At 40.1% G+C, this 27379-nt stretch overlaps 1 protein-coding gene across 1 annotated transcript in view; it reads left to right on the top strand.

The window, feature by feature from the left end:
- Positions 1–27017, top strand: part of LOC109101774 (protocadherin Fat 4-like) — a 53207-nt gene extending 26190 nt beyond the window's left edge. Inside the window, exons 8-18 of the mRNA XM_042738818.1 lie at positions 6834–7014; positions 8689–8939; positions 9027–13382; positions 14649–14753; positions 15017–15324; positions 18485–18570; positions 19435–19614; positions 19911–20035; positions 21457–21674; positions 22535–22796; positions 25102–27017. Of these exons, the coding sequence (XP_042594752.1) occupies positions 6834–7014; positions 8689–8939; positions 9027–13382; positions 14649–14753; positions 15017–15324; positions 18485–18570; positions 19435–19614; positions 19911–20035; positions 21457–21674; positions 22535–22796; positions 25102–26996 (7967 nt within the window). The 3' untranslated portion in view covers positions 26997–27017. The remainder of the gene's footprint in view (positions 1–6833; positions 7015–8688; positions 8940–9026; positions 13383–14648; positions 14754–15016; positions 15325–18484; positions 18571–19434; positions 19615–19910; positions 20036–21456; positions 21675–22534; positions 22797–25101) is intronic.
- The last annotated feature ends 362 nt before the right edge of the window (positions 27018–27379 follow it).

Genomic DNA, 27379 nt, shown 5'->3' with positions numbered 1-27379 from the left:
AAACATCTCATTCCCAGAGTGCACTGCAGCTTTACTGACCGTCTCTTTCTGTTCACTGTTTAGTTTGGAGTAAATAAACTGCCCTGGATGTTCACCCTCCCATTCATCCTCACATACTCCACTGAGAACCTCAGCATCCACTTTACGTTTTCATAATGCAGAACATTTTCTCCTAGCGTTTGTATGTCATTAGAAATAACTTCATATGAAGTCTATGCTGTGTCATCAGGTGCATTCAGTGAATGTGAGCCACACCAGAGTTATTATAGTTTACTAAAACCATAAAAAAAATTCACTACTTAAAGTAGACTCTAACTAAAATAAAATATAAAAAACATTAAACTTATTTTATTTCAGCAATTTATTTAAAATAATAATAGTTAAACAACTAAAATTAAAAAGTGAAATAATAATAAAAAATAATAAATATATATATAGAGAGAGATTTTTTTTAAATATATACATAATAAAAATATATACATAATAAAAACAACAGTAATACACAACAAAACTACTAAAACTTTAACTAAAATGACGCCAAAATGAAAACCAAGTCAAAATATTTCTGATAGTTTCTCAGTGGTATTAAAACAACACTCTATGCGCGCACACACACACACACACACGGAGCAGGTCAGTGTAATGTGGCTCATAAGCGGCTTACGCTGCTCCATATGTTTGTGAGTCTGTGAGCTTACAGCCGAATTAAGATGCAGCACACGCTTGAATGACTTCCAGAGAGAGAAGCGGGACAGATGGAGCACGTTTACGCTCGTATCCTGATCTCTGAGTGATTACAGCCACAGGGTGTGAACGCAGAACCAGAGCCGTGTGAAGGAGTCCCTTCACTCTGAAGTATTCACTCACATCCATTTAGACTGATTCACTGAAATTAACCTTTTTTTCAGTTAGTGCATATTTCAAGTTATATATAATTTTTATGGTTTTAGTTAAAGATAATAACTTGCTCGAGCGTGCTCTTAAAGTGAAACTCTGTGTTTCTTTGTGGATTGTGGGAGGAAAGTAACCTTCAGAAGGACACGTGGAGAGACTGAGTGTGAATCATTTATCTGTCACTGCGTCCAGTGAGGAGTTTAGCATCATAGATCGCTGCATGAATACTGCATTGTGTTTCTCTCTCTCACACACACACACACACACACACACACTCGCACCAGGCCTTCAGTTCATAATCTAATCTGGAGTCAGACGAGGACAGTGCTGGAAACAAGTGAAACTGACCTGATGTGACCTGATGCATGTGTGTGTGTGTGTGTGTGTGTGTGTGTGTGTGTGTGTGTGTGTGTGTGTGTGTGTGTGTGTGTGAGAGAGAGAGAGTGTGTGCATGAGAGTGTGTCATTTTTCACCTCAAAATCAAAAGAAATTAACTATTTTTGCATATAGAAAATGAAGCCTATTCTTTAGAATGTTCGATTTTTACAGTTAAATTATTTGAATTTATCCTGCAGAAATGTGTGTTACTTTAAAGCAAGAAAACATTGATTGTAATTGTAAAAGCACTGATACAATGGTACTTTTTGTAATGATTCACATTATGCCAATTTCAAGTGTATTAATAAAGTAATATTTCACTGTAATTTGGTTAACAAAAGAGAAAAAAACACTGAAAATAATATAAATAACAAACAAATTCAATAAATTCAAAAAGCACATCACAGTAATAAGATTTTGGGAGTAAAAGTGAGAAATTGTCATGAAAATAGTTTAACAATCTAATTCTGCGTTTTAAAAAGATTTTTTTAATTCTAGGTATATAAAAAAGATAATTAAAATATGTTTTACAAGAAAATGTTTTTCTGCTTCAAAAAGTCACATTTAATTCAATGTGCTGCATGCCATTTCTTTGTAATTGTTTGTGAAGTTAACAAGCTATTCCTGAGCATTTCTAACTTTTTCCTGTTTGTAAATAGCGTCCAGTTTACTTGAAATAAAGAGCGTTTCAGAATTTCTTTTGATGTTCTGGTGAACCCTGAACTGCACGTGTTCTGCTCATGTGACTCGCTCATATTGGGTCTCTTTCGTGTGTTTAATTGGATTCATCAGTTTTCCTGTAACTGCAGTCAATATGACAGAAACTGACGGTCAGAGCCAAACACATCTGCAGATCTTCACACTGTCCTGCCACGCTCACCATCAGCAGGCCCTTCACTGCGTCTGGTGGAGGTTTCGTGTGATTATGAGCAAACAGCAGCAGTGATGCGTCACACACACACACAGATTCTCCACTTACATTCAGACATGCAGCTCTGTCAGGTTTCACTGTAGTTCAGCCGCTCTGTGCTTCATGTGCAGGCCTCCTCCAAACACTCACCCAAGCTCCTGCTTGTAAACAGGTAATGATGTCACTTCCTGTAGTCAGAGAGGAAGTGGCTGGATCTGGTCCAGCAGAATCCTGGAGAACAGGAGCAGATCCTGAAACAATGCAGCTCTGATCTCACTCACAAACACAGGCTTTCAGAACCATGACATGAAATATTCTGGATTTTATGGATTTAATGTTGTTTAAATGTTACTGCGCACTACACAGATATCAAATTTAGGTTATAAAAACACTGTGGGAACATTATTTTGAAATATTTCTAAAACATTGAAATTGAGATTGTGACTTTATTTAAAGGTTACAAAAACATCTGCTGACTTTATTTTTAACCAAAAAAAAATGTTATTTGAATGTTTATTTTAATATTCTAAGAACATTAAAATTTCCTTTTTTTTGTCGAGATTGGAATGTTATTTAAAGGTTACAAAAAATGTTTCTGAGAATGTTCATATAGTAAAAATAATATAATAAGGACATTCCAAGTTGATCTCAAAACATTTTCTCTCAATGTTACAAGAATGGGTATTAAAAATATTGTTCCATAAACAATATTTTAAAAACGTTTTCCTAACATTTATATAACTTTCTAATTCCCTGTTGGGTAATAGTTTCACATGGTTCAAATAATGTTTGCAAAACAAAAAAATTTAAGATTCCCTTAATTTTCCTTTTCTCCAATGTTTACATCCAAGCAGAATTTTTTTTTTTTTTTTTTTTGTAACATTTAAAAAAATTAAATGTTTTGAACATTCTGAGAACATTTAAAAGTAACATTTTCATTACTTAATGGGAACCTCTTAACTCTTTCTCTTAAACAGTTAAAAACTTGTTTTGCGTTCACAAAGTGATGAATTTCTTAGTAAAACAGAATATTAAATGTCGAGTAGAAAAGAACAGTACTAAGTAGAACAGTAGAAAAATATCAGAAAATTACCAGTACGTTTTTCGTTAAGTTTAACACATCGGTCAAGGAAATGTGTAATTCAAAATACAGGAAAAACACCTGTGAATAATCATTACAGAAAACAGTGTAGTTGATATTGAAATGAATGAATAAATGAATGAATGAATGAATGAATGAATGAATGAGGCATTTATATAGCACTTTATTGTGATTTGCTGTTCATACAAAGTGCTTTACCATCATGTGGGGGGTCTCTTCTCATCCACTCCACAAACATAAATGCTTTCGCAGTATTTATGTGTGCCACAGGTGTAAATATTGGCAATACAAATTAAGTTGTTTGTCATGCAACTGGACATATTAAATCTGAGACACAGATAAAGAGAGATTTTGATGTGCAGGGACACAGATATGATGAGAAGATCTGAACTGATCACATTAACTGGATCAGACGTCTGATTAGTGATGAGTAATGGAGACCTGTCACGTTCACACACACCTGCATCTGCGTCTGTGTGTGTGTGTGTGTGTGTGAGTCAGCGGCTGCGTCACTCTGCTGATTCTTCAAAACACACTCCATCAATGTGAGTAATCAATGCAGAGGTCTGACCGCTGCGTCTCACTACTTTTTCCATCGTGCTGAGCATGAGTGTTACAAGACTACGTGTCAAGTTAAAAACCTAAGCTATTAGTGTAAATGTTCTTCATTTTTGTAACATTTGTCAAAGTTTCTTGGACCAAAAATAGCTGTGATTTAGTTGTGCATCATCATTCATTAAAGCAGCTGAAGTTTCTGAACGCTGAATAGGCTTTATTATACAAATCATCATGATCGTGTTAATGAGGTCACGGTTGTGCATTTTTTGGTTACATTTTAAATAACATTTAATTTAATTTCAACATTTACTAATGCATTTTTAAAATCAAAAGTTGTATCTGTTAATATTAATTAATGTTCCTGAGTTACATGAACTAACAATGAAGATACTTACCTAAAACTATTTATAATCTAAATTAATGTTCATTAAATCATTAACTAATAACAATGCATTTGTTCCTCTTTAAGTCGTTTTATATAAAAGCATCTACTAAATGCATCAGTGTAAGTGTAAATGTAATGCTTTAATGTTAACAGATACAAGCTCTGATTTTAATGCACTTACATGAACAGACATACATAGAGATGAATAAATGCTGTAAGAAATATATTGATCATTGATAGTTCATGGGAGCTAATGCATTAAACAATAAAATTATTCAGTGTTGCTTCAAATAAATTTCAAAGATGTTTAAACAAAGCCAGAAATACTAGTTAAAATGTTTTTAATGATACAAATTATTTTAAAAATCAATGTGCAAAGGTTTGCATTCACAGCTGGCAAATGAACCTGACTAAAAAAAAAAAAGTTAATTGTAAAAATGCAGAAAGTTTTCTCTTAGGGTTCGGTTACAGTCAGTATATATAACTAGCTGTCTATAAAAACAATAGAAGTCAATGAAATGAATATGATTGTTTTTTGTATTGATTGTGTGAGACAGCAGACGTTCTCTCTGGATGCTCTCATCAGACACAGGTCACATTGTTTCAGCTCTGAATGAGACACACACACACACACACACACACACACACACACGTTTCCTTGTGCTCATCAGATAAATGCTAATCTGACACCATGCTAATCTCTTTGTCTTCAGTGAGGATGAGGCGATTAAAGCGTGTGCTAGCAGCTTATTAGCATGTGTTATTAGTTACACTAATCTGCTGGAGGCCTGCAGGAACAACACGCTCTGAAAAACGCCTCAGATTGCTTGCAGACGAGGGGAAATCTGCAGCCATTTTTCTTCTCTCTGCCTTTTGTTTTTACGAGCAGGATTTTCTGCCACGCTGTAGAAGTGCACAATGTTATCAGAGGCTTTATGCATGGAGCAAATTCATTTTAATCACGTTCATTCGCTGCGAGAGGGGGGCAGATGTTTGAATCGCTTCACCCCTCGGTGCTTCTTGTCATCTGCTGTTCATTTAACCTGATCTCCTCAGAGCCATCGGGCTGCTTCTCGTCACTGCGGCCTGATTTCTGCTGAAAGTTGCATTCTTTCTGCCGTGTGCCTCACTGTTTTAAACAGCAGGATTACATCTGTACCCCTGCAACGATCCCCGTATATTTAAAGATTCCTGAGTGTGTGAGACGCAGAGAGTCAGAGATTAGCGCTGGACAGGAGCGCAGACAGATGGCACCGACTCCAGATCCGGATTTCAGCAGAGATGTTTCGGATTGAGAAGTTAATCTGTGCTGCTAGAATATCAAACCATCTGTGTTTAATGAGTTAAGAGGGTCCAGACTCAACTCGTCACACCTGCTGAAGCACACTGATTCTTAACAGTCATCAAACTGTATTTTAAGTTATAAAATACAGTTGATTTATTTAGATCTTTGAAGACTTAAGACCTTTTTTTTTAGGTTTGCCTTTTCTCACATATATATATTCATATATATATATTGAATTATTATTATTATTTTTTTAAATGTTCCATTTTGAATTTTATGGTTGAAAATTCAGTTTTGATTTTAGTTAAAGTTTTGTTTTGGTCATTTTTTTTTTTTTTAAATATGTCGAAACAATGTTGCCTTGGCTACTAGCTGAAATAAAATAATTACATTTTTTTTTTTTTTTATTTAAAGTAACAAAATGTTTTTTTTTTTTAAATAAGTTTAGTTTTAGTTAACCGACCCACAATCAGCGCATGTCATTATGTCACTTAATATGTAAATATGTAAAAAAAAAAAAATATATGTAAATGATATTATTTGAGATAGGCTGAATAAAACTGCATCTGAAACAAAAATCATGAATTTGTCCCAAATTTTTTTTTTTTTTTTTTTTTTACATTTTGGTGGCTTAATATGAGGCATTTCCCTCATGAGTAGGTGTTTAAAGAATTGGATAAAATTCTAATGGTAAATATTTCTCTAATGTAAAGAGTTTTGACAGAAATTTTGGTAACACTTTACTTAAAGCCTTTATGTATAATGCATTATAAAGAGTTATTAAGGGGTATAATGCAATATAATTATTCATAATGTGTGTTGTAATGCATTATATCTTGTCGTAAATAATTATTACAAAATTTAAAATGCATAGTGTAACAATGAACTGATAAGTGTTAAAAAGTATTAATTGTGGTTACAATTATTAATGAGATTGTACAATGCATCATAAGGTGCATTGCGAGGCATAATTAATGCATTAAAACTACTTTTATAATGCATTATACGTAAAGGCTTTAAGTAAAGTGTTATGGAAATTTTCTTTAGGAGATGTTTGTGTGTCTTTGATTTAAATCACTCATTTGTTTACATCAGTGAGTGTCAGACTATCATTCTTACTCGTTATGATATGTTGCAACTTCGGACAAAGTTAGCAGCCAACTAGTGCGTAATGTATTATTTACAAGCCTATTTCTCACAGTTGGCACTTGACGAGTGTTAATTTTGGACCCTGGAATTAAGTCACAGACATGCACAACACAGACTCATTTCTGGTTCACACACATATATAGATGAACTTGTTTTTCTCCTGTGTTTGTAGGAACGCCATCTCTAAGCAGCTCTGGTACCGTGATGGTGCTGGTTGGTGATGTGAATGATAATATTCCATCATTTAGCTCAATGTCTTTCCACACAACTATTCCTGAAGATGCACCCACCGGAACAGACGTCCTGTTGCTCAACAGCTCAGATGCTGATGTAGGATTCAATGGAGTGATCAGGTACGACACTATAGACTGAAACCAAAATGTACTATATAACATTTTATGTATCTGTACAAAAAATCTTTGTTACGTGTTTGTCTGTCATTTGTTCTTGTTTTTTAGAAAATTATTGTTTTTGTTTTTTAGGATTATCCTGAGTGATTCAAAGTTTACTACAGGGTTTTGATGCTTTGGTAGCAATACTAGAGCCACATATTTAAAGTTGAATTTTGAATTTAAATTTGAATAAGGTTATGGTTTTGGATTTTGTTTTTGTTGTGGTTTGTCAAACAGTTCTGAAAACGCTTGCTAGGGATGTAAAAAAAAAAAAAAAAACATAAAATCGAACCCGATCCTAATTTTTTTTTATGACAGACAAAAGTTTCGGAGGCAGCGTATAAACATAATTGAAACAACATGAAGTCATATTTATTTTTTAACATGCAAAAATTTCAGACTCGGTGTGCAAAGACCTTAAGTCATGTTTCTCTAAAGTACTCCTGCATGAGCGCTTGTGGGGGCAGCATGTTCCACTTTCCTAAAAACATGCTAATGAGGATGATAATGAAGTATGACAGACAGATCAGAGCCCAGTGGGGGGCAGCGAGACAGTGAGGGGTTTCGGTTCTTAATTCACAGAACCAGCTTTATGCTTCAGTGTGACATTATTCTCACCGAACATGAACTGGTGTAAGGCGGACGATGCGTGACTGTGGATGATGTTGTTGTCTTTTCACCAGGGTTGTTTTTCACACTTTGTTCTGTAATTTGTGGAATTCCCGTCTCACTCTCTGAAGTTGCCATGTGTGCATGTTACTGTCAGAACGATTTTGTGTCAAGCGCCCCGAAAATGAACCTCACTGAAACTCAAAGCAGCATGGGAACATCTCAAATCAGGTGTTTTTGATCAGGGCTGGTTTACTGATGCACAGCTGAGAAAACATGCTGCGGGAATTATGAAAGAACTGGAAAGATGAACAAAGAATCTTCCTGCCGCCCATATGATAAGATACTTGGCGAATAAAGTTCTGAATTCTTGCTTAGGAGGAATTTTTCTCGGGGCAGATGCCGACACTCTACAGACCGAAACATGTAGCTTTCCTGTAGTTTAATGCCAAGGTCATGGTTTGATTCCAGGCAAAGCAAGCACTGATAATATGTGTACCTTGAATACAATGTTAGTCAGTTGGGATAAATGTGACCCTGGACTACAAAACCAGTCATAAAGACACTTTTTTTTTTTTGAAGTTGAGATAAATAAGCTTTCCATTGATGTATGGTTTTTTATAATAAGACAATATTTGGCTAAGATACAACTATTTGAAAATCTGGAATCTGAGGCTGCAAAAAAATCTAAATACTGAGAAAATCACCTTTAAAGTTGTCCAAATAAAGTCCTTAGTAATGCATATTTACTTATACAAAAAAAGGTTTTGATATATTTACAGTAAAACATTTACAAAATATCTTCATGGAACATGATCTTTACTTAATATCCTAATGATTTTTGGCATAAAAGGAAAATGTATAATTTTGACCCATACAATGTATTGTTGGCTGTTGCTACAAAAATACCTTTGCTACTTAAGACTGGTTTTGTGGTCCAAGGTCACAAATATGTGTGGGTAGTTGACAGATAGCATTGTTTGGTCTCCATGCATGAATTGAACCTGTTGTGTTTGTGATTTACAGTTACAGTCTCAGTGGTGGGGACGGTCAATTCTCCATCAACCCAGCCACAGGCCTAATCATCACCAGCTCCTTGCTGGATCGAGAGGCACGGGCAAGTTACCAGCTGCTGGTGGTGGCATCGGATGGTGGACAGCCCACACCGCTATCCAGCTCTGCCACAGTGTCTGTGGTTGTGGCCGACATCAATGATAACCCTCCTCGGTTTCACCATCATCCATATGTTACACACATACCTGCTTCTACTTCCACAGGTGTGTCCTCTATGGCAGGGGTTCATGGTTTCATTGGGTTTTGGTCTGTCTGATTAGTGTCTAATCACTTCTGTTCTGTTTTTTGAGGCTCACTGGTCTTTGCGGTCACAGTAACAGATGAAGACTCTGGTTCAAATGCTCAACTTCACTATTCGCTCACTGGACGCAATTCAGAAAAGTTCAGGATAGACCCAATCAGAGGTGCCATCACTGCAAATGAAAAACTCACAGGGAGTTCAGAGGTCACCTTCACGGTCCACGTAAAAGATGGGGGCACCAACCCCAAAACAGACAGCACAACTGTTACAGTTCGCTTTGTTACTGGAGGAGACTTCCCCCAAATTAGAATCAAGGAGAAAGTCTTCACCTTCCCAGAGAACCAACCCACAAACACTGTTGTGACTAAGGTGACCGGATCTTCACCTAGGGCAGGTTCTTTGTCGTACTACATTGCAAGCGGAAACCTGGACAATGCATTCCACATAGATCAACTTTCAGGAGAGCTGTCTATCAAAAAGCCTCTGGACTATGAGAATATTGAGAAGTACGTCTTGTGGATAGAGGCCAGAGACCAAGGCTTTCCCCCTTATTCAGCCTATGAGAAAGTAGAGATCGCAGTTCTGGATGTTAACGACAACCATCCTACTTTTGAGCAAGAGCCTTTTCACGCTGAGATTTTAGAAAACCTCTCACCCCAACGTGTGCTGATAGTATCGGCATTTGACCAGGACAGTGGACCAAACGGGCAACTGGATTATGCCATCATTGAAGGCAACAAAGAAAACAGCTTCAGCATCAACAGGGCAACTGGTGAAATCCGTACAACACGACCACTGGATCGAGAGAAGGTCTCACAGTATGCTTTGAGAGTAAAGGCGACGGATAGAGGCAGCCCTCCTAAAAGCACGGCAGTGAAGGTCTTAATCAGTGTGCTGGATGTCAATGATAATGCTCCCAGATTCTCCAAAATCTTCAGTGCCACTGTACCTGAAAATGCACCAGTGGGCTTCACTGTTACTCGAGTAACCACCACCGATGAAGACGCAGGAGCTAACGCTATAAGCCGATACTCTATCAGCGATGCAAGTCTTCCCTTCATTATCCACCCCAGCACAGGAGACATCACCATCAGTAGGCCTCTGAACAGAGAGGACACGAACCACTATATTGCCAAAGTCTCAGCACACGATTCAGGATGGACTGTTAGCACAGACGTCACAATATTTGTGACAGATGTGAATGATAACGCTCCGAGATTTAGCAAGCCATCATATTACCTGGACTATCCTGAGCTGACAGAGGTTGGATCCATTGTGACTCAAGTCTCTGCCACAGATCCTGATGAGGGTTTCAACGGTAAAATATTTTACTTTATCCGATCTCAAACAGAGTACTTCCGAATCAACTCCAGCTCTGGTGAGATCTTCGTTAAACAGCAGCTCAGGTATCAAAACTCCAGTGGCCACAGTAACATCAATGTGAACCGTCATAGTTTCATCGTCACCGCTTCAGACCGAGGCATCAAGCCGCTCATGAGCGAAACCACAGTTATCATAAATGTAGTTGACAGCAATGATAACCCACCCACGTTTGAATCTTCCTTTTACTTTACCCCTGTCACTAAAAGTGTAAAGGTCGGCACCAAACTCCTCAAAGTCACAGCCCATGATCACAAGGACTTTGGCATGAACTCTGAAATAGAGTATGCTGTGTCTGGAGGCAACAGTTCCAGCAAGTTCCGCTTGGATAAACAAACTGGATCGGTCACAGTAGCGTCCTCGCTCACAGCAGACACAAATAAAGTTTACCTGCTTGAAATAACAGCAAGTGACAAAGGGAACCCTCCTCTGTCAGCTAAGACAACAGTCAAAATAGCTGTTACAGAAGAGAACCATCATACTCCAGAGTTTTCACAGAACCAAGTAACAGTCACCGTGTCTGAAGGTCTGACTGTCGGCACAGCCATCCGCACAGTTTCAGCACGAGATAAGGACAAGGACAAACAATTGAACGGCCTGGTAATGTACAACATTTCCTCAGGTAATGATGAAGGCTTGTTTTCAATTCACAGTCAAACGGGCGTTTTATCCCTAGCAAAGCCATTGGATTACGAAACAAAGCAGAAGCATGAACTCAGAGTTTCTGCAACAGATGGAGGGTGGATTGCCAAAACAAGCTATGTTACAGTTAATGTCCTAGTTACTGATGTAAATGATAACCCTCCTGTGTTCGACCCTGTTGAGTACTTCCCAGTCGTGCAGGAAAATGTCCCCAGTGGCACTACTGTGGTAAAAATGAATGCAACTGATAAAGACTCTGGGCCAAATGCCCTGATGGCATACGTCATTCAGTCATCAGACAGTGACTTGTTCATAATTGATCCCAACACAGGGATCATCACCACACAAGGTTTCCTAGACTATGAAGCTAAACAGGTCTATCACCTGACCGTCAAAGCCTTTAACGTTCCAGATGAAGAACGGTGCAGCTTTGCATATGTTAACATTCAGCTGAAAGGTGCAAATGAATACGTCCCTCGTTTTGTGTCAAAGCAGTACTACTTTGAGGTTTCAGAGGCAGCTCCTAAAGGCACAGTCATTGGAGAGGTGTTTGCAAGTGACAGAGACTTGGGAGAAGATGGCATAGTGTATTACTTGATTTTTGGAAGAAGCAGAAAAAGGGGTTTTAGCATTAATAAAAAGACAGGCCAGATCTATGTCTCAGGACCGCTAGACCGTGAAAAAGAAGAAAAGATTTCTCTTAAAGTCTTAGCTAAGAATTCAGGAAGCATAAGAGGGGCAGATATTGATGAGGTACTTGTGAACATCACAATTCTGGATGCCAATGATCCTCCTGTATTCACCCAGGAGCTCTATGATGTTCAGGTGAATGAGGGATTATCCCCTGGAGGCCTGGTTACATTCGTCAGTGCTGAGGATTCGGATTCTGTCCCTAGCTGGAGCAGATTCACCTATGCCATCGCTGCCAGCTATGAAAAAGGTACCTTCACCATCAACCCTCAGACAGGACAGGTGTCTGTGGCTTCAGAACTGGACCGGGAAACTGTCCCTGTGTACAACCTCACCGTCCTGGCAGTAGACTCGGGTTCTCCAGCTGCCACCGGCAGTGCCATTTTAATTGTGACCCTGGAGGATATTAACGATAATGGACCAACTTTGGAGACTACAAGTGGGGAAGTGATGGAGAACCAGAGAGCAGGGACATCCGTGATGACGCTCAGTTCAAGTGATCCAGATCTTGCACCAAATCAAGGCCCATTCTCCTATAGCCTCATCAGCACTGGAGCAGCATCCAGCTACTTCACCCTCAGTCCATCTGGAGAGCTGACCACCAGCAGAGAGATAGACCGAGAGCAGATAAGTGATTTCTACCTCCCTGTGATCATCAAGGACTCTGGTATTCCTCAGATGTCCTCGACAGGAACGGTCCACATCAAAGTCAGTGATCAGAATGATAATCCCTCAGAGTCTCGCTCCGCAGAAATCTATGTGCATTATTTTGGAAATATGTTTCCTGGAGGATCACTGGGGGTGGTAAAGCCACAGGATCCAGATATACAAGACACGTTCCACTGTTCTCTGACTCCACCAGCGGCTGTCCTCTTCAGCATTCCCACAGGAACCTGTGACCTCCGCTCAAACAGTCGCTCCACAGATGGCACATTTGATTTATCGGTGCGTAGCAGCGATGGCATCCACGACGCTGTCAACAGCCATGTGCGTGTTTTCTTTATTGGATTCAATAATGCCACAGTGGACAACAGCATCCTGATACGAGTCGTCTCCCAAAGCATCAGCGACTTCCTTACCAATCACTATCTCAGTTTCCTGCGCATCGCCAATTCACAGCTTGCTGGCTTGGGCACTGGAGTCCAGATCTATGGGGTGTTTGAACTAAACAACAACACTTTCCTGATGGCAGCTGTCAAGCGGGGGCACGGGCAGTACGTCAATCCGAGTGGAGTCGCCACTTTCTTCCAGAGCATCAAGGAGATTTTGCACAGACAAAATGGAGTTAAGATTGACTCTGTGGACTATGATCCCTGCTCCCACAATCCATGTCAAAATGGGGGGAGCTGCAAGAGGCGGCTGGGTGTTGGCCCAGATATGAAGACAGAGGAGAGTGTCCCGGTCATCCTCGTGTCAAATCGCCCCCTACAGCCATATGCTTGTAACTGCAGGCCAGGTTATGCCGGTACCCTCTGCGAGACTGACATCGATGAGTGCCAGCCGACACCTTGCCACAATGGAGGAACTTGCCACAACTTGGTGGGTGGATTCTCTTGCTCCTGTCCAGAAGGTTTCACTGGGATGGCTTGTGAGAGGGACATCAACGAGTGCCTTTCGAACCCCTGCCAGAATGGGGCACTATGCCAGAATTACCCAGGGGGCTTTAACTGCCTGTGCAAATCTGGATTTGCAGGTACAGTCTGTCATCTATTTACTTTTTACAAGTAACACAACCACAGATGTTAGGCAAGGCACATACACGCAGCTTGCACACAAGTTTGTTATCGTTTTAGGCCAAGAAAAATATTTGCTTCTAAGTAATTGGAGGGGTGTTGTAACCCAAGCATACAGTGGCCGTTGCCAAAAACAGTTTGCTGTTAGGGTCACAGACTGGGAGGTATCAGCTGTGATGCAGATCAACTTGTCATGTTTACTGTAATGAAAGTAGATGATAAGATTTTCACCCTAATAAGGACACGGCCGTAAACCACCTTCAGATTTCACCTGTGCTGTGCAGTTAAACTGCTTGTATACTCTAAAGAGGTCTCTGAGTTTAAGGACCATCTGGCTTTCTTGGGTCCATTTTAAGACAGTTTAAGTCATAGAAAAAAAAATGTATTAAGAGTTTGGGTTAGGGTTTTTAAATGCAGAGACCATTTGTAAAGCTAGCTAGGTCAAGCCATTTCAGAGTTTTTAAGATCTGCAATGATGACATAATTACAGTGACTGTAAAATCAGTTGGTGTATTTGAGTATAGATCTGCCTGTAATGTTTGCCTTCAAAGAAGCATGTGTGACAGCCCTGCTCTGTTTGGGCAGGTGTTGGCTGTAGGTTTTGGAAATTGTTTTCAAAATGGAGCCGTAACAGACGTTTTGTTTCAGGCACTGAGTCATCACGGTTCTTATTTTATTCTGATCATAACAAATGACTGCAGTGTGTTCACATCGGAGGCCCCAGATAAATGGGGCTGCTAGAGAACTACACCTATTGACTTACAGTAGTGTGCATGCACTCCAGCTGAACCCCACACTTCCTGTTTTGCTAGCGGTGATTGAGTTTCGTTCTTCATGCCATTTGTCTTAGAGAGCTACATACAGGGAGCAGAAAAGGAAAGAACTCAACTTAAGTTTATGCTTGATCATTTGTATGTCCAGGCATTCTGTTTTTGTCATAGTCTTTAGCATATATGTGTGTTTTATATCAGCACTTATTTTATGGGTCTCCCAGAACCAGTGCAGCTGATGCACCTTCATGACAGACTTTCACCCTCTCTTTCTTAGAAACGTGGGACCGTTTACAAGGTGTAAGTCTTCAAGCTGTTTGAATTAGAAAGATAAAGTGTACCAGAGATGTGAGAGAGAAAGAAAACACAGGGGATTCTGGGAGCCCCATGTGACAAGTCATTTTTGTGTGTCATGCTCACCTCATTGTTTTCATTGGTGTTGTTTCATGAATTCAGGGAAAGCCTGTGAGTCCATCATCAATTACTGTGAGTGTAACCCCTGTTTTAATGGGGGCTCCTGCCAGAACCGGGTGGAAGGCTATTACTGTCACTGTCCTTTTGGTAAGTGATCATTTCAGCACCGGGACCAGTTCAGGGTCCTTCAACTGCTGCTATTAATTCTGAACTGTGTGTGAGACTGTAATGCAGAAACAAATGTGTTGTAGATTACAGAAAATGAACTGCAGTGTGAATTTGTCCATTGTCACACAATGTGGTAAATGTTCAACCGTATTTTTTGCTTGTTGTACCATGGATGTCATGAATCTTTCACTGCATGAAATTCTTACGCCACCGACAAACAATAAATCACTCTCGCTCTGCAGGTGTGTTTGGAAAGCACTGTGAACTGAACAGTTATGGATTTGAGGAGCTGTCTTACATGGAGTTCCCCAGCCTCGACCCCAATAACAACTACATCTACATCAAGTTTGCCACGTTGAAGGAAAACGCCCTTCTCATGTACAACCATGACAACCAGACCGGCGACAAGGCGGAGTTCCTGGCCCTCGAGATCTTAGAGGGCAGAATGAGGTTCTCGTTTAACTTGGGGAGCGGCACTTACAAGCTCATGACGACCATCAGGGTCTCAGACGGCCAGTTCCATACGGTCATCGCCAGGAGGGCAGGAATGGTGAGTCCTATCGATCCATCTATTAATCTGTCTGAAAGTAACCTTTGGATTGGTTGCGAATATGTTTTACTCTGTTCTCACAGGTTTTTTTTCAAATTAAAGTGTTTGTTGGTTGTGTTTTATTTGTGCATTTTTTTCCGAGATATCAGTCTGAACTCTTAACTCTTCTGGACTTGCTGCATTAAATCTCTCTGTAAATGGCTTGTAAAAACACTTCAGCACGGCATTACAGCAACACCTCAGCTTTGTGTGATCCGACTAATGTTCCCTGAAAAATAGGCTGAAAGTCTGTTGTGGGCCTCACTGAAGGCCTGACAGTAGAGCCGTGTGTCATGAGAACTCAGCCCCTACAGTGCAATAAAGAGAACCTGATCTGTGTGTTTGGAGAAGCGGATGTGGGTCACTTTGGTGGTTCTGTACGACCGTTTTCTTTTTTCTTCCTTTTCTTTCTAGACGTGAGCTTGAGCAGATGTTAAAGTCATACATGGCCCCTTGTTTTCCCCCATGGAGAGAGCTGAACTCTGACAGTCAAGGGTACTTTTGTTTAGTTAAGATGTCCAAGTTTACCCCACAGCCAGATGCGTTGGATTTTGGCATGCTGTCTCGAGCTCATGGTTTTTTTGTTTACAGGAGAGTTGGAGTTTATCGAGAGCTGGTCCACGGCCACGTTTTTGCTCTTCACTTGTTTCTGCGTTGTGTGTTGCAACGTAGATGGTTGATGGATTATAAATAGAAAATTAGAAATCAGCTCGCACACCCACATGCAGCATGTGTTTTCAAACACCGTCCAAAAAAAGCAGCTCAAAGCCAAATCTATTTAATACAGACTCTGAAAATGCTCTTTGATCCCAACTGGGTCCAGTTTCAGATTTTCAGACCATTGCAGTCTAGTCGTGCACTGGATGCACACTAAACCATTCATGTTTACATCAATCTTTTAGAGTTATGACAACATATGAAATGATGCTCAACCAGCAGCCTACATTGAGAAACTTAACTTGTGGCATAAGCATAATTTGTTTATTACTCAAAAAAAAAAAACATTGTTTAAAAAAATAATTGCATGGTTTCCCCAGCTCACTAGGAACTTTCTTACAACTTTCACTAATATTTTTTAAAAGTTATATAAATGGACAAAACATTCTTAAAGTAATATTTATGAAATATTATAACTTTATAAATTTATTAATATTTGATTTACATTTTCATAACGCTGAGAAAACATTCTGAGATCAGCATTCTAGGAATATACTTGTGATGCTATTTGTGCTTGATGAACATTCTAAGAAACATTTTTGTTACCCTTAAATAAAATTCTAGTCATGACAAGAAGATGCAATTTCAATTTTTCCTTTCTCTTTGGAGTGTTACAAGCTCTTGGTGCATAAAGATCTGTAAAGTTGCAAAGATTAAAGTCTCAAACCCAAAGAGATATTCTTTATAAAAGTTAAAGACTTGTCCACGCCCTCCTAAAATGCCTCGTCTCAACACGCCCCCATGTTGCCGCCCAAATGTTCACGCAAAGAAAGAAGTCGTAACCTTTGATTCATGCTGTAGTATTGTTGTTGCCTCCGGTGCCATGTCTTGGAGACACTATTTTGTTGAAAGCAAAAATGCTTTGTTTGGCCTTCCAAAAGAGGACACAACTAGAAATCAGTGGTTAAGTTGTTTTTACAACACTGTTCCAGAACAGAGACGTGCAAAATATGCAGAGCTGGGGGTGCGAGGACTGGAATTGAGAACCGCTGGTGTAGAGTAACGATTGTTGTTTGTCGCTTCTTCGATCACAAATAAAGACATTGTTTTATGTTTACGCGGCGTGATGCAACACAACGCATAAAAACAGTACTAGTCATTATAATCCATTATTATTTCCCTACTGGATGCAACACATGGCTCATTTGTAACGGGTTTTATTGTTTATGTCTTGTTAGGGGTGTAACATTTCCCTCACATGCTTGAGGCATTCAGCCAATCACAACGCACTGGATAGCTGGCCAATCAGAGCACACCTCACTTTTCAGAACGATGAGACTTGTGAAAATCGATGCGTTTCAGAAGGCGGGGCATAGATAGATAATGTGTTTTTTGAACCTTAAACCGCAAAATCACATTTCATTACACCAAATACACAAAACAATGCTCTTTTTAGCAGCATCATATGACCCCTTTAATAAACAATGCTACTTTAAGGGTGAAATAAAGTTAGTAGAATGTTGTAGGAAATGTTTTTGTTAACCTTAAAATAACATTATAATCACAATAATGAAAACGACCAATCAAGGAAACTGGGCATTTCAAGATTTTAGAAACATCTTAAAACAATGTTCTCACGATGTTTTTAGAACCTAAATTTGTTACCTGTGTTGAAGTGTGCTGCTTTATTTTCAAGACAATTTAATTACGTTCTGCTGCATGAAATTGGTTTAGAGACTCGTTTCTGAAAGCAAGAAATGCTTTGCAGCGGTGTGCGACTCCTGGAAAAAGGAGCATACTGTGGTCTGGTTTAGTCTTTTTGAAGTGCAGGGAGGCATTAATGCGATGGCCAGACGCTCGAGCCGCGCAGGAAGTCGTCTGTATCAGCACTTAGCACAGCTCCAGCAGACAAACACGTCTTGTTTCCATTGTTAGTGTAGGATTTTCTTTTTATAGGCTGAAATTCCTCTATAACGGAAGTGAAGTGTCTGTATTATCTGAACGTTGAGGTTGTGCTGTTGTCTGATGTCAGTCCTGCTTCTCAGTGCCTCTGTACTCTTTGCACCTCCTCCTCTGAGATGTTTTTCTCCCAGACGTCTGCACGGGACTCATAAAGCACTGTGTGGACAGGACAGATCACTGTAGAATGTCTTGTGGTAATTTATTCACCAGCATCTGGGTGTCGTTTTTTTCCATGTAGTATTCTGTAGGCTCAACAAAATACTCAGACTTGACAAATTCATACAGATCATTTTATTTATGTAATTTAAAGCACAAATACTTTCCAAGAATTTTCCATTTTGATTTAAAAATGCATATGGACTTCTGAGATTGTTATTCCGAGATGCAAAAGTAAAATACAGTCAAATAAAGACTGCATTTGAAGTTTGTTTTGAGACTGTCAGTGTCAACCCGCTGCACACAAGCATCATGCTGACCTGTTTGTCTGTCTGTTGTGTTAAAGGCAGCGTCTCTCACTGTTGACCTGTGTGGGGAGGAACAGGAACCGGGATACTGTGCTGTCAGCAATGTGGCTGTTCATACTGACTGGTGAGAAACACACATTTACAATCATTACAACATCACTTTATTACTGTACGTCCTAATATAGAGCGCAGCAGTGACAACATGCCAAGTGGCCTGGGTTTTGAAGGTATTTTCACAATTAATCTTCACCACAGACTATGAGATGAATCACAGTATTGCAAACTTTTACTATATAAAGTAAAAATTTGAAATGAGAAGTAAAATCTATTATTGGTAGATGATTGGTAATCTCACTTAAAAAAATTTTACAAACTTGTTTACAAACTTTAATTTAAAAAAGATATTAAAAAGTTAAAATATTGTACATTTAAAAAGATTAAAAGCTTAAAATATTATAAATAAAATATTATAGAATATGTATATAATTCCTCATTGATATGTGTTAATATGATTATTTTATTAAAATGTTAAATTATTGGTAGATGTTTGGCAGATCTCACTTCAAAATAATGGGTAGTTCTTTAAATGGAATTTTTTTTTATCATGTCTACATTGCAAAAGTTTTTTTTTTTTTTTTTTTTTTTTTTTCTAGTATAAATATCTAAACATTCTTGAATCATGATGGTTACTTCAGAAAAAAAATTACTTTAGATATTAAGTCTTGTTTTCTGAAAAATTTACCAAAATGTGTTAACAAAATTTGCCAAAATTTAACAAATATCTGCTAATGGGGTCAGAAAAATAATCTTAATTCAAAGGGAAAACAATATGATTTTTCAGATCCCATTGACAGGTAGTTTTTCTTGTACATATCACTTAATCAGTCAGTCTGTCTTGAAAGATTTATTGTTACTGAATAAAGTAAATTTCTCTTCTGGAAGCCGAGTGTAGCGCTGGTATGTCTGATAGCATTGTCTCATCTCTCAGGATTCTGGATGTCCAGCCAAACCGTCTGTCTGTTGGCGGTGTCCGGTCGATTGAAGCCCTCCTGCATCGTCGAGGTCAGGTGGCCACGCATGACTTTGTTGGGTGCATCATGGAGTTCGCTGTCAATGGACGTCCACTGGAACCATCTCAAGCTCTGTCTTCACACGGCATCCTGGACAGGTCTGTCACCAAACACACAAACACAAAACACGAGCCGTGTCACTGAACGACAGCTCATTCGGCTCTCTAGACGTCTGTGAGGGCAAAATGAAAGCTGGCTCCAGCTGGCCCAAGTCTTATTTTTGATGGCTGTGTGAATTTTCTGGAGCAGGTTGAATAGTGTTGATTTTATTTCAGGTGACTGATGCTTTGAAATGAATGCAGCTCTTTTGCATTTATGCTAATGTTGGAGTCATGGACTCTTGTGTTGCTGAAATGCTCCCCGCTGAAGGTTTTTGTGTATCTTTCGTCCACAGATGCCCCAGGTTAGAGGGCGTGTGTGTCGCCGAGCCCTGCAGACACGGTGGGACGTGTCTGGACATGTGGTCGTGGCAGCAGTGCCAGTGTACTGAGGGTTTCACTGGACCCACCTGTGAGAAATGTGAGTTTTTGCCATCTGGAATGATTAAATCTAATATTTTATTAATTATTGTTCATTCATGCATTGGTCAATTTTGAGATTTTGGGTTATATCTTCAGACTATTGAAAAGGAAATAAACAAAATACACATTTAAGTGTTTATTTATTTGTTGCACTTGTAATAATCTGTAATTTCAATTACAATACATATTTTTAAAGAGTTTTTTCTCAGCTTCAGTAACTCTTACATACACCAAATTTTACAGTTTTATTCTTATCTATATTCTGAAGGTTGTTACTGAGAGGTTTTTTTCCATATATCATTTACACTGATTTATACAACATTTTATTCCTAAAAACATGGTGAAAATATGTTTTTTTTAAAGGCTGTGTGTTTTTTTCTCCACTTCAGCAGCACTTATATAAACCAAAACTTACAGCTTTATTCTTATCTTTGTTATGAAGGTTTTTATAGAAGGGTTTGTTCATATATCATTCACACAACATTTTACTCCGAAAAACATGGTAAAAATCCATATCTTTAAAGCCTGTGAGTTTTTATCTCAACTTCTGCAGCTCATACATATATCAAATCTTAGAGTTTTATTCCTTTCTATATTCTTAAGGTTTTTACTGAGGGGTTTGTTTGTATTTCATTCACAGTGATTTATACAACATTTTATTTCTCAAAACATGTTGAAAGTGTATTTTCTTCCGTCTGTTGACAGTATTTTCTGATTTATGGTGTGATAAAAAAGAAATCCAAAATCCCCTCCGTAAAAACCTTTAACTCTAATATTTCAACAGAATCAAACTAATTTTGAACCTGGCTATATCCACATTTCTGTTCTGGAAATGTACACAAATGAGTGCATATTAAATTTGGATAATGCATCCATTTGCATATTTAAATATAACATTTCAGAAAACTTGTAATATACACCATTTTGATTTGCTGTGATTTTACCTTATTCACCTGTAGTGTCAGTAATACTTTGAAAAGTGTGATTCCACCACAACATAAATAGTGTGAATATGCACTTAATAATGCCTTGCTACGTGTACTGAATTAAGCTAACTGAGACTTGTCATAGCACTTGCTCTTTTGTTGATTTTGATTGCTTCCATTGTCCTCATTTGTAAGTCGCTTTGGATAAAAGTGTCTGCTAAATTAATAAATCTAAATGTAATTGTAAATAATGTGCGTTGTCAAGTTGGGAGAGAAACAAAAAAGGCATCAACCAGTCAAAAGCATGTTGTTTGGTTTCTATTTGTGCCGCAGAAATCACATTAGTCCAGAATCCTAGTCATTATAACAATGTGTTAAATGCCAGATATTTTATGTTAGAGTTATGAATAGTCACTTTTCTCTTCATCGCATCACAGTGTGCAAACAGATCCTTGATGGAGTCTAAACTAGAGTCCTTGTGTGCTTCTCTCAGACATTACTGCAGATACGGCTCTATCTCTGGACGGTTCGGGTCGTTTGGACTACGGTTTGAGTCAGACTCGCAAGAGAGATGTGTTGTTGGCACGAGCGCTGCAGGACCCTGGCCGACCCGTCCCGGAATACAGCAGCCTGGAGCTGAAGTTCCGCACACGCAGCGGCTCTGGAACGCTGCTGCACGCACAGGAGAGCTCCAACTACACCACCGTCAGGGTAAGTGTGCTCCGGGCTCACGGCCAACCGGCTGAACTCGCTCCCCCTCGCCTCTCCGTCCACTGCAGCTGCTGACGACTAGTGAGGCCGCAGAGAGCTACTACTCAAAACCACGCAAACACAGAGACACAACCACATTAACAGTATCTCACAGCACAGTGTCACACATCTCAGATTTGTTCTTTGTTCAAGATGGATTTTCCATTTCCAGATTTTGTAGGTCTGTAAATCATTTTCCTTCTCCTCTGCAGTTCTTTTCTGTTGCCCCTTCTTTTTCCAATACGGTAATGAATCAGTCAAATTAGCACATGCATTACATAGCTCTGTTACAAAATATAGTGAGCTGAGCATGTCCTAAATTTGGCAGTGTAGTATTAGTTAGTCATTTGAATTTAATTAATATGTAAAAGGTATCATAAATGCACTTCAGACGAACTATTATTATTATATGGTATTATAGTATTTGTTTTTCATTAGCTTTTATATTTCTATATTTAGTTTTCATTTTTAATTAATTTAGTTTAGTTAGTGTTTTGACATTTCAATTACCGAATATGCTTTAGTGGTTTAAGTTTACAATAACAATACTGCTTACTAAGATCGCTTATTTTTGTCAATTAAGTTAGCACTACATGTGTTCATTACTCAGAAGGCAATCCCAGAATGCACTTGGGGAAAAAACAAACCAGCAGAAAAATTTAAATGCATAAAAATGCAAAATTTCTATAAATATTATTATGTCTAATTAAACTAGGGTTTGGAACAGAGCTGATAGTCTCTGATATGAGGCAACCCGTCGTACGATAGATTAAATCCTGCTAATAAATTACATTCATTGATCTGCTCTCTCTCTGTCTCAGCTGAAGAACGGTCTGCTGCAGTACGTGTCTGACGCTGGTGTCGCCGGTAAGGTGGAGAGGATTGTGGGAGATGTTGTTCTGTCCGACGGTCAGTGGCACACACTCCTGCTTCAGAGAAACGGATCATCCACCATTCTGCGGATCGACGAGTCCAGCTCGAAAGTCATTCTGCACAATACACAGGACTTTGGAGGGACTGATGTGCACACGCTGTCTCTCGGGGGCGTCCCAGCCCGACCAACACAACAGAAAACCAGCCCAGGTCAGTTCCTGTTCTGTATAACCTCTTATAATGATTGCTAGAAGTGTGATTATAAAGCAAGACTGCATTGCAAACATCCCAGTGACATTTGTACTATAAGCTGCTTTCAATAAAATATGTAAATATTTTAATCACCAGAAATGACACTGACATAGCATGTTAATTATGAACTAAACAATTTTAGCAATGAGAAATGCCTGACTCGCAGGCAGTGGATGCGTCATAGCTGGCTCACTCGTTCATATTTTCTGCCCAAATCAAAACTTGGGAATGTTTTTCCTCTACGAGTGAAAGTGACAGGAGAAAGTTCAGAGAAAGTGTGCATGTTTTTGTGCTAACTAGGTTAGACAGCAGACTGCCAACAGGAAAGAATGTCTGAACTTTCCTCTGCAGGACCTGCACAGTGCAGCAATCCACAGAGCTGAAGTATTGTCCATTAAAAACAGTCACTTGTAGACACTTCAAGACTAGAGCTCTCACAAAGAGAAAAGACACACCGTTTAGCCTGCAATAAGACTGGAATCTTTATTAGAGCTCCAGACAGGCTGAGCAAGATGTGTTCGGTGAAGTCCCATAGGAAAGGGAATTATTTTTTTTTTTTAATCTTATTGATTTACTTATGTATCCTTCTCAGATGTTTTCCTGAGAAATTAACCAGTTATCTCACTTGTGTCTGTAGTTTCACAAAAGATCCCAATGTGCTCAAATCCCAATGAACATGTTCTGAGCTGCTATCCACATTACTGTTGTCAAGTATTAACTAACTGTTGTCCATCTCAGACGTTTCTCCTAAAAAATAAAACAAAGTTGACGTTTAAATGAAACCTTACTGAGAAACCTCTGAGCAAAACGATCACCAGCTGATGTTCATATATGGTCAAATTGAGCTGTTGGGTTGTAACCCATTCTTTACTGGCAAAAATCTAAATATCAAATGAAATTATCCAAACTATTTTAAGGTAAACATATTTTGTGCACGTAAGGTCATGTCATTTCTGGTTTCAAGGTCTGGAAGAGGATGAGAAATTGAATTGGGCCAGTCTGCTTTTTCCCTCTAATAAACAGAACCAAATGTTCTGTTTTTGAATGGGGCATAAATTCAATAAACATCGATTTACATTGTTGATGGTTTGTTGTTAGGCAACATGATAGTGCAGGTCTGAATCAGTGACATCAAGATTTTTCCCAGATGGTGTGGTCTTAAAAGGTTGAATTTTTGGCTTGCAGGATACTTGTGTTGAAGAGAAGAGTCTGTTTCTCTTCCTCTTGATGTAAAAGCGACGATTTGTTGATGTGTATCCCAGGGGGAGAATTTAGTTCTACATTGGCTGATGCTAGAGCAGTCAGAAACCCAAACAAAAGTCTGCCTGTGTAGCGTTAAACTAAGCAATGTCCATTTCTTCAAGTTTTTCTCATTTCTATGTCATGTTGGGGAAGCTCTTGTCCCTCACATAGCCAAACAATTGACTTGCAGCGTACATTTTGTTACAGTTTGCAGCTTTTGTCCAAAACTCTGTCCACACAGGTCTGTTAGCGTAAAAACAAACCCTAACACCGTGTCCTAACTACACGCGATGCAACAAGATTTCAGCAACAAGCAATTTGGGTGTCCACACTAGACACGACACAACACCGTGATGCGACAGAATCGAATCAAATAGGACAGAATCAAATATCACATCCAATCAGAAGAGTGTGGGCGGGCTCTTTCTTAAAGCGCTATGTATGTGAGGGGCGGTCTCTCTCTGGAAACTCTAATTGATATATATTAGAAATTTTTGTTTATTATTTAATTTAGGATTATTTACTGAGTGACTGATACCATCTTTATTATGGAATACACTTGTTGGTTCGCAGTGAGTTTACAGTTTTAACGTACATCTTTGCTTTTATTTATTTTCAAGATTTGAGGTAAACTTATCTGTTGTAGCTTTCAGTGTGGCTATAAATGCCATGCAATATGACATTTAAACTCACATTAGACAAGTTTAACTTTGAAAAAAAGCACATAATCAGTACCTGTGATTATCACTGTCATATAGTTTGTATGTTGTTTTTCCAGCCGCAACGTTGCTGAAATAGAAACCGTTTCTAAAATAGGAATTTTACATGTCGCGGCTTGTTAGGACAAAACCTCTGATTAACATGGAAAAGATACCTTTTATCGCATGTCACGTCGCATGTAATTAGGACATAGTGTTACTGACCACCTTTTATCTGTCGCTTAGGAGTGGGTGCTTTTAAAACAGTACTCAAACAATTTCTGAGATGATTTGAGTTAATGTTCCTTTCTCTGTGCTTCTAGGTTTTGATGGGTGTTATGCCTATGTGAAATATAACGGAGAGCTGCTCCCCTTCAGTGGTGAACACAGGACCGTCTCCATCTCCAAGACTGATCCCTCTGTGAAGATCGGCTGTCGTGGCCCTAATCTATGTGAGAGCAGCCCATGCTGGGACGGGCTGATGTGCGTAAACCAGTGGTACACCTACCAATGTGTCCCACCGGGCGACTGCTCCTCAAACCCCTGCCAGCACGGTGGCAGTTGCATGCCCGGCGCTCGTGGAGGCTTCACCTGTGCTTGCGAGGAGTTCTACACGGGCAGAGTGTGTGAGAGCCTGGTGGCCTGTCTGGGAGTCCGGTGTCCACAAGGTACAGAGTGTAAGCTGGGAGCTAATGGAGGGTTCACCTGTAGTCCGAGTGCCACCACCGAGGAGATGGTTCTGCCCATCTGGGCGGTTCCTGCAATAGTAGGCAGCTGCGCGACTGTCTTAGCATTGGTGGTTTTAAGTCTCATCCTGTGCAACCACTGCAAGGGCCGCAAGAAAACCAAAGTGCCAAAGGATGAGAAGAAAACAAAGGAGGAGAAGAAGAAGAAAAAGAAAAAGAAAGGCAGCGAGAATGTGGCGTTTGATGATCCGGACAACATTCCGCCTTACGGAGACGATATGACAGTCCGGAAGCAGCCAGAGGGAAACCCCAAACCTGACATCATAGAGCGAGAGAACCCTTACCTGATCTATGATGAAACCGACATTCCGCACAACAACGAAACCATTCCTAGCGCCCCCTGTGCACCATGTGCAGGACCAGAGGCTGATATGGAACACTACGACATTGACAACGCCAGCAGCATTGCTCCGTCCGACGCCGACATCATCCAGCACTACAAACACTTCCGTAGCCACACTCCCAAGTTTTCTATTCAGCGCCACAGTCCACTGGGATTTGCCCGCCAGTCCCCTCTTCCACTAGGTGCCACCAGCTACACCTACCAGCCGACCTACACCCAGGGGCTCCGCTCCACCCCTCTCAGCCATTCAGCTTGCCCCACGCCCAATCCCCTGTCACGCCACAGCCCAGCACCCTTCAACAAGCCATCCTCCTTCTACCGCAACACTCCCACCCGTGAACTCAACTTGGCACGGCGCGAGGGCAGCCCTCTCGATCTCCATGGCGAAGTGTGCCAGCCTGGTATGTTTAACTACGCCACCCGGTTGGGTAGGCGCAGCAAGAGCCCTCAAACCATGGCGGGCCATGGCTCTCGGCCCGGGAGTCGTCTCAAACAACCAATCGAGCAGATTCCATTAGAGAGCGGCCCACCTGTGGGGTTGTCCATAGAGGAGGTGGAACGCCTCAACACACCTCGACCCAGGAATCCCAGCATCTGCAGCGCCGATCATGGGCGCTCGTCATCTGAGGAAGACTGCCGTCGACCGCTCTCACGTGTCCGGAACCCTGCGGATGGCATCCCGGCTCCGGAATCCTCCTCCGAGAGCGACTCCCATGACTCCTTCACCTGCTCGGAGATGGAGTACGATCGCGAGAAACCAGTTTCTTATAGTTCTCGCATGCCCAAGCTCTCGCAGGTCAACGAATCGGATGCCGATGACGAGGATCATGGAGGGAGGATGCGACAAAGGCGATACTCCAGTCGACGTGCGGAGGGGGGGGCGGCCAGTGGCCACAACACTCTATCAGAGTATCAGCACCACACTTTACCCCATAAACTGGGCCAAGGGTCCAGTAATTTCAACTGGGACAACCTAATGAACTGGGGTCCGGGGTTCACCCACTACGTGGACGTTTTTAAAGACTTAGCACTGCTACCAGAGAACTCTGCTGCTAAAGACATCGAAATGAAGAGTGGCGACGGCTCCATCACGATTCTGAATGAGGGCGAAGCTGAGCAGTACGTATGAGAAACACTGAGTCCATGGTTATCATTTGTGTTTCGTGTATAGTTTAAGATTTGATCTTAGAGTGTGCGTACGCTTAAATCCACGCCAATGCTCATATTTGTAAAAACTGCCTTAGCGTCACGTCAGGGTCTGAGCAGACGTACACACTTTCTCTTGTCGGAGTACTGCAGGTTTTTGAAAATGTAAGTTCTTGCAGCTCGCTGTTCTAAATTAAAGGATTTGTACGGCTACTGGTGATCTTTTATATGTTAATGTCATTAATTAGGAGTCATTTACAAGGCAGAGAGCTGAAACCATTCAGTTGTGTTCAAGATCATTTACGATTCATAGATTTCACATCGACAGGTGTACACGCGTTTTCTGTGCGTGAATTGTTTATGTGT

Source organism: Cyprinus carpio, chromosome B14 (genome assembly GCF_018340385.1).
Source record: "Cyprinus carpio isolate SPL01 chromosome B14, ASM1834038v1, whole genome shotgun sequence".
Taxonomy (NCBI): Eukaryota; Metazoa; Chordata; class Actinopteri; order Cypriniformes; family Cyprinidae; genus Cyprinus; species Cyprinus carpio.
Note: the sequence above shows the minus strand (reverse complement) of the source record. Positions and strands in the feature narration are given on the sequence as shown.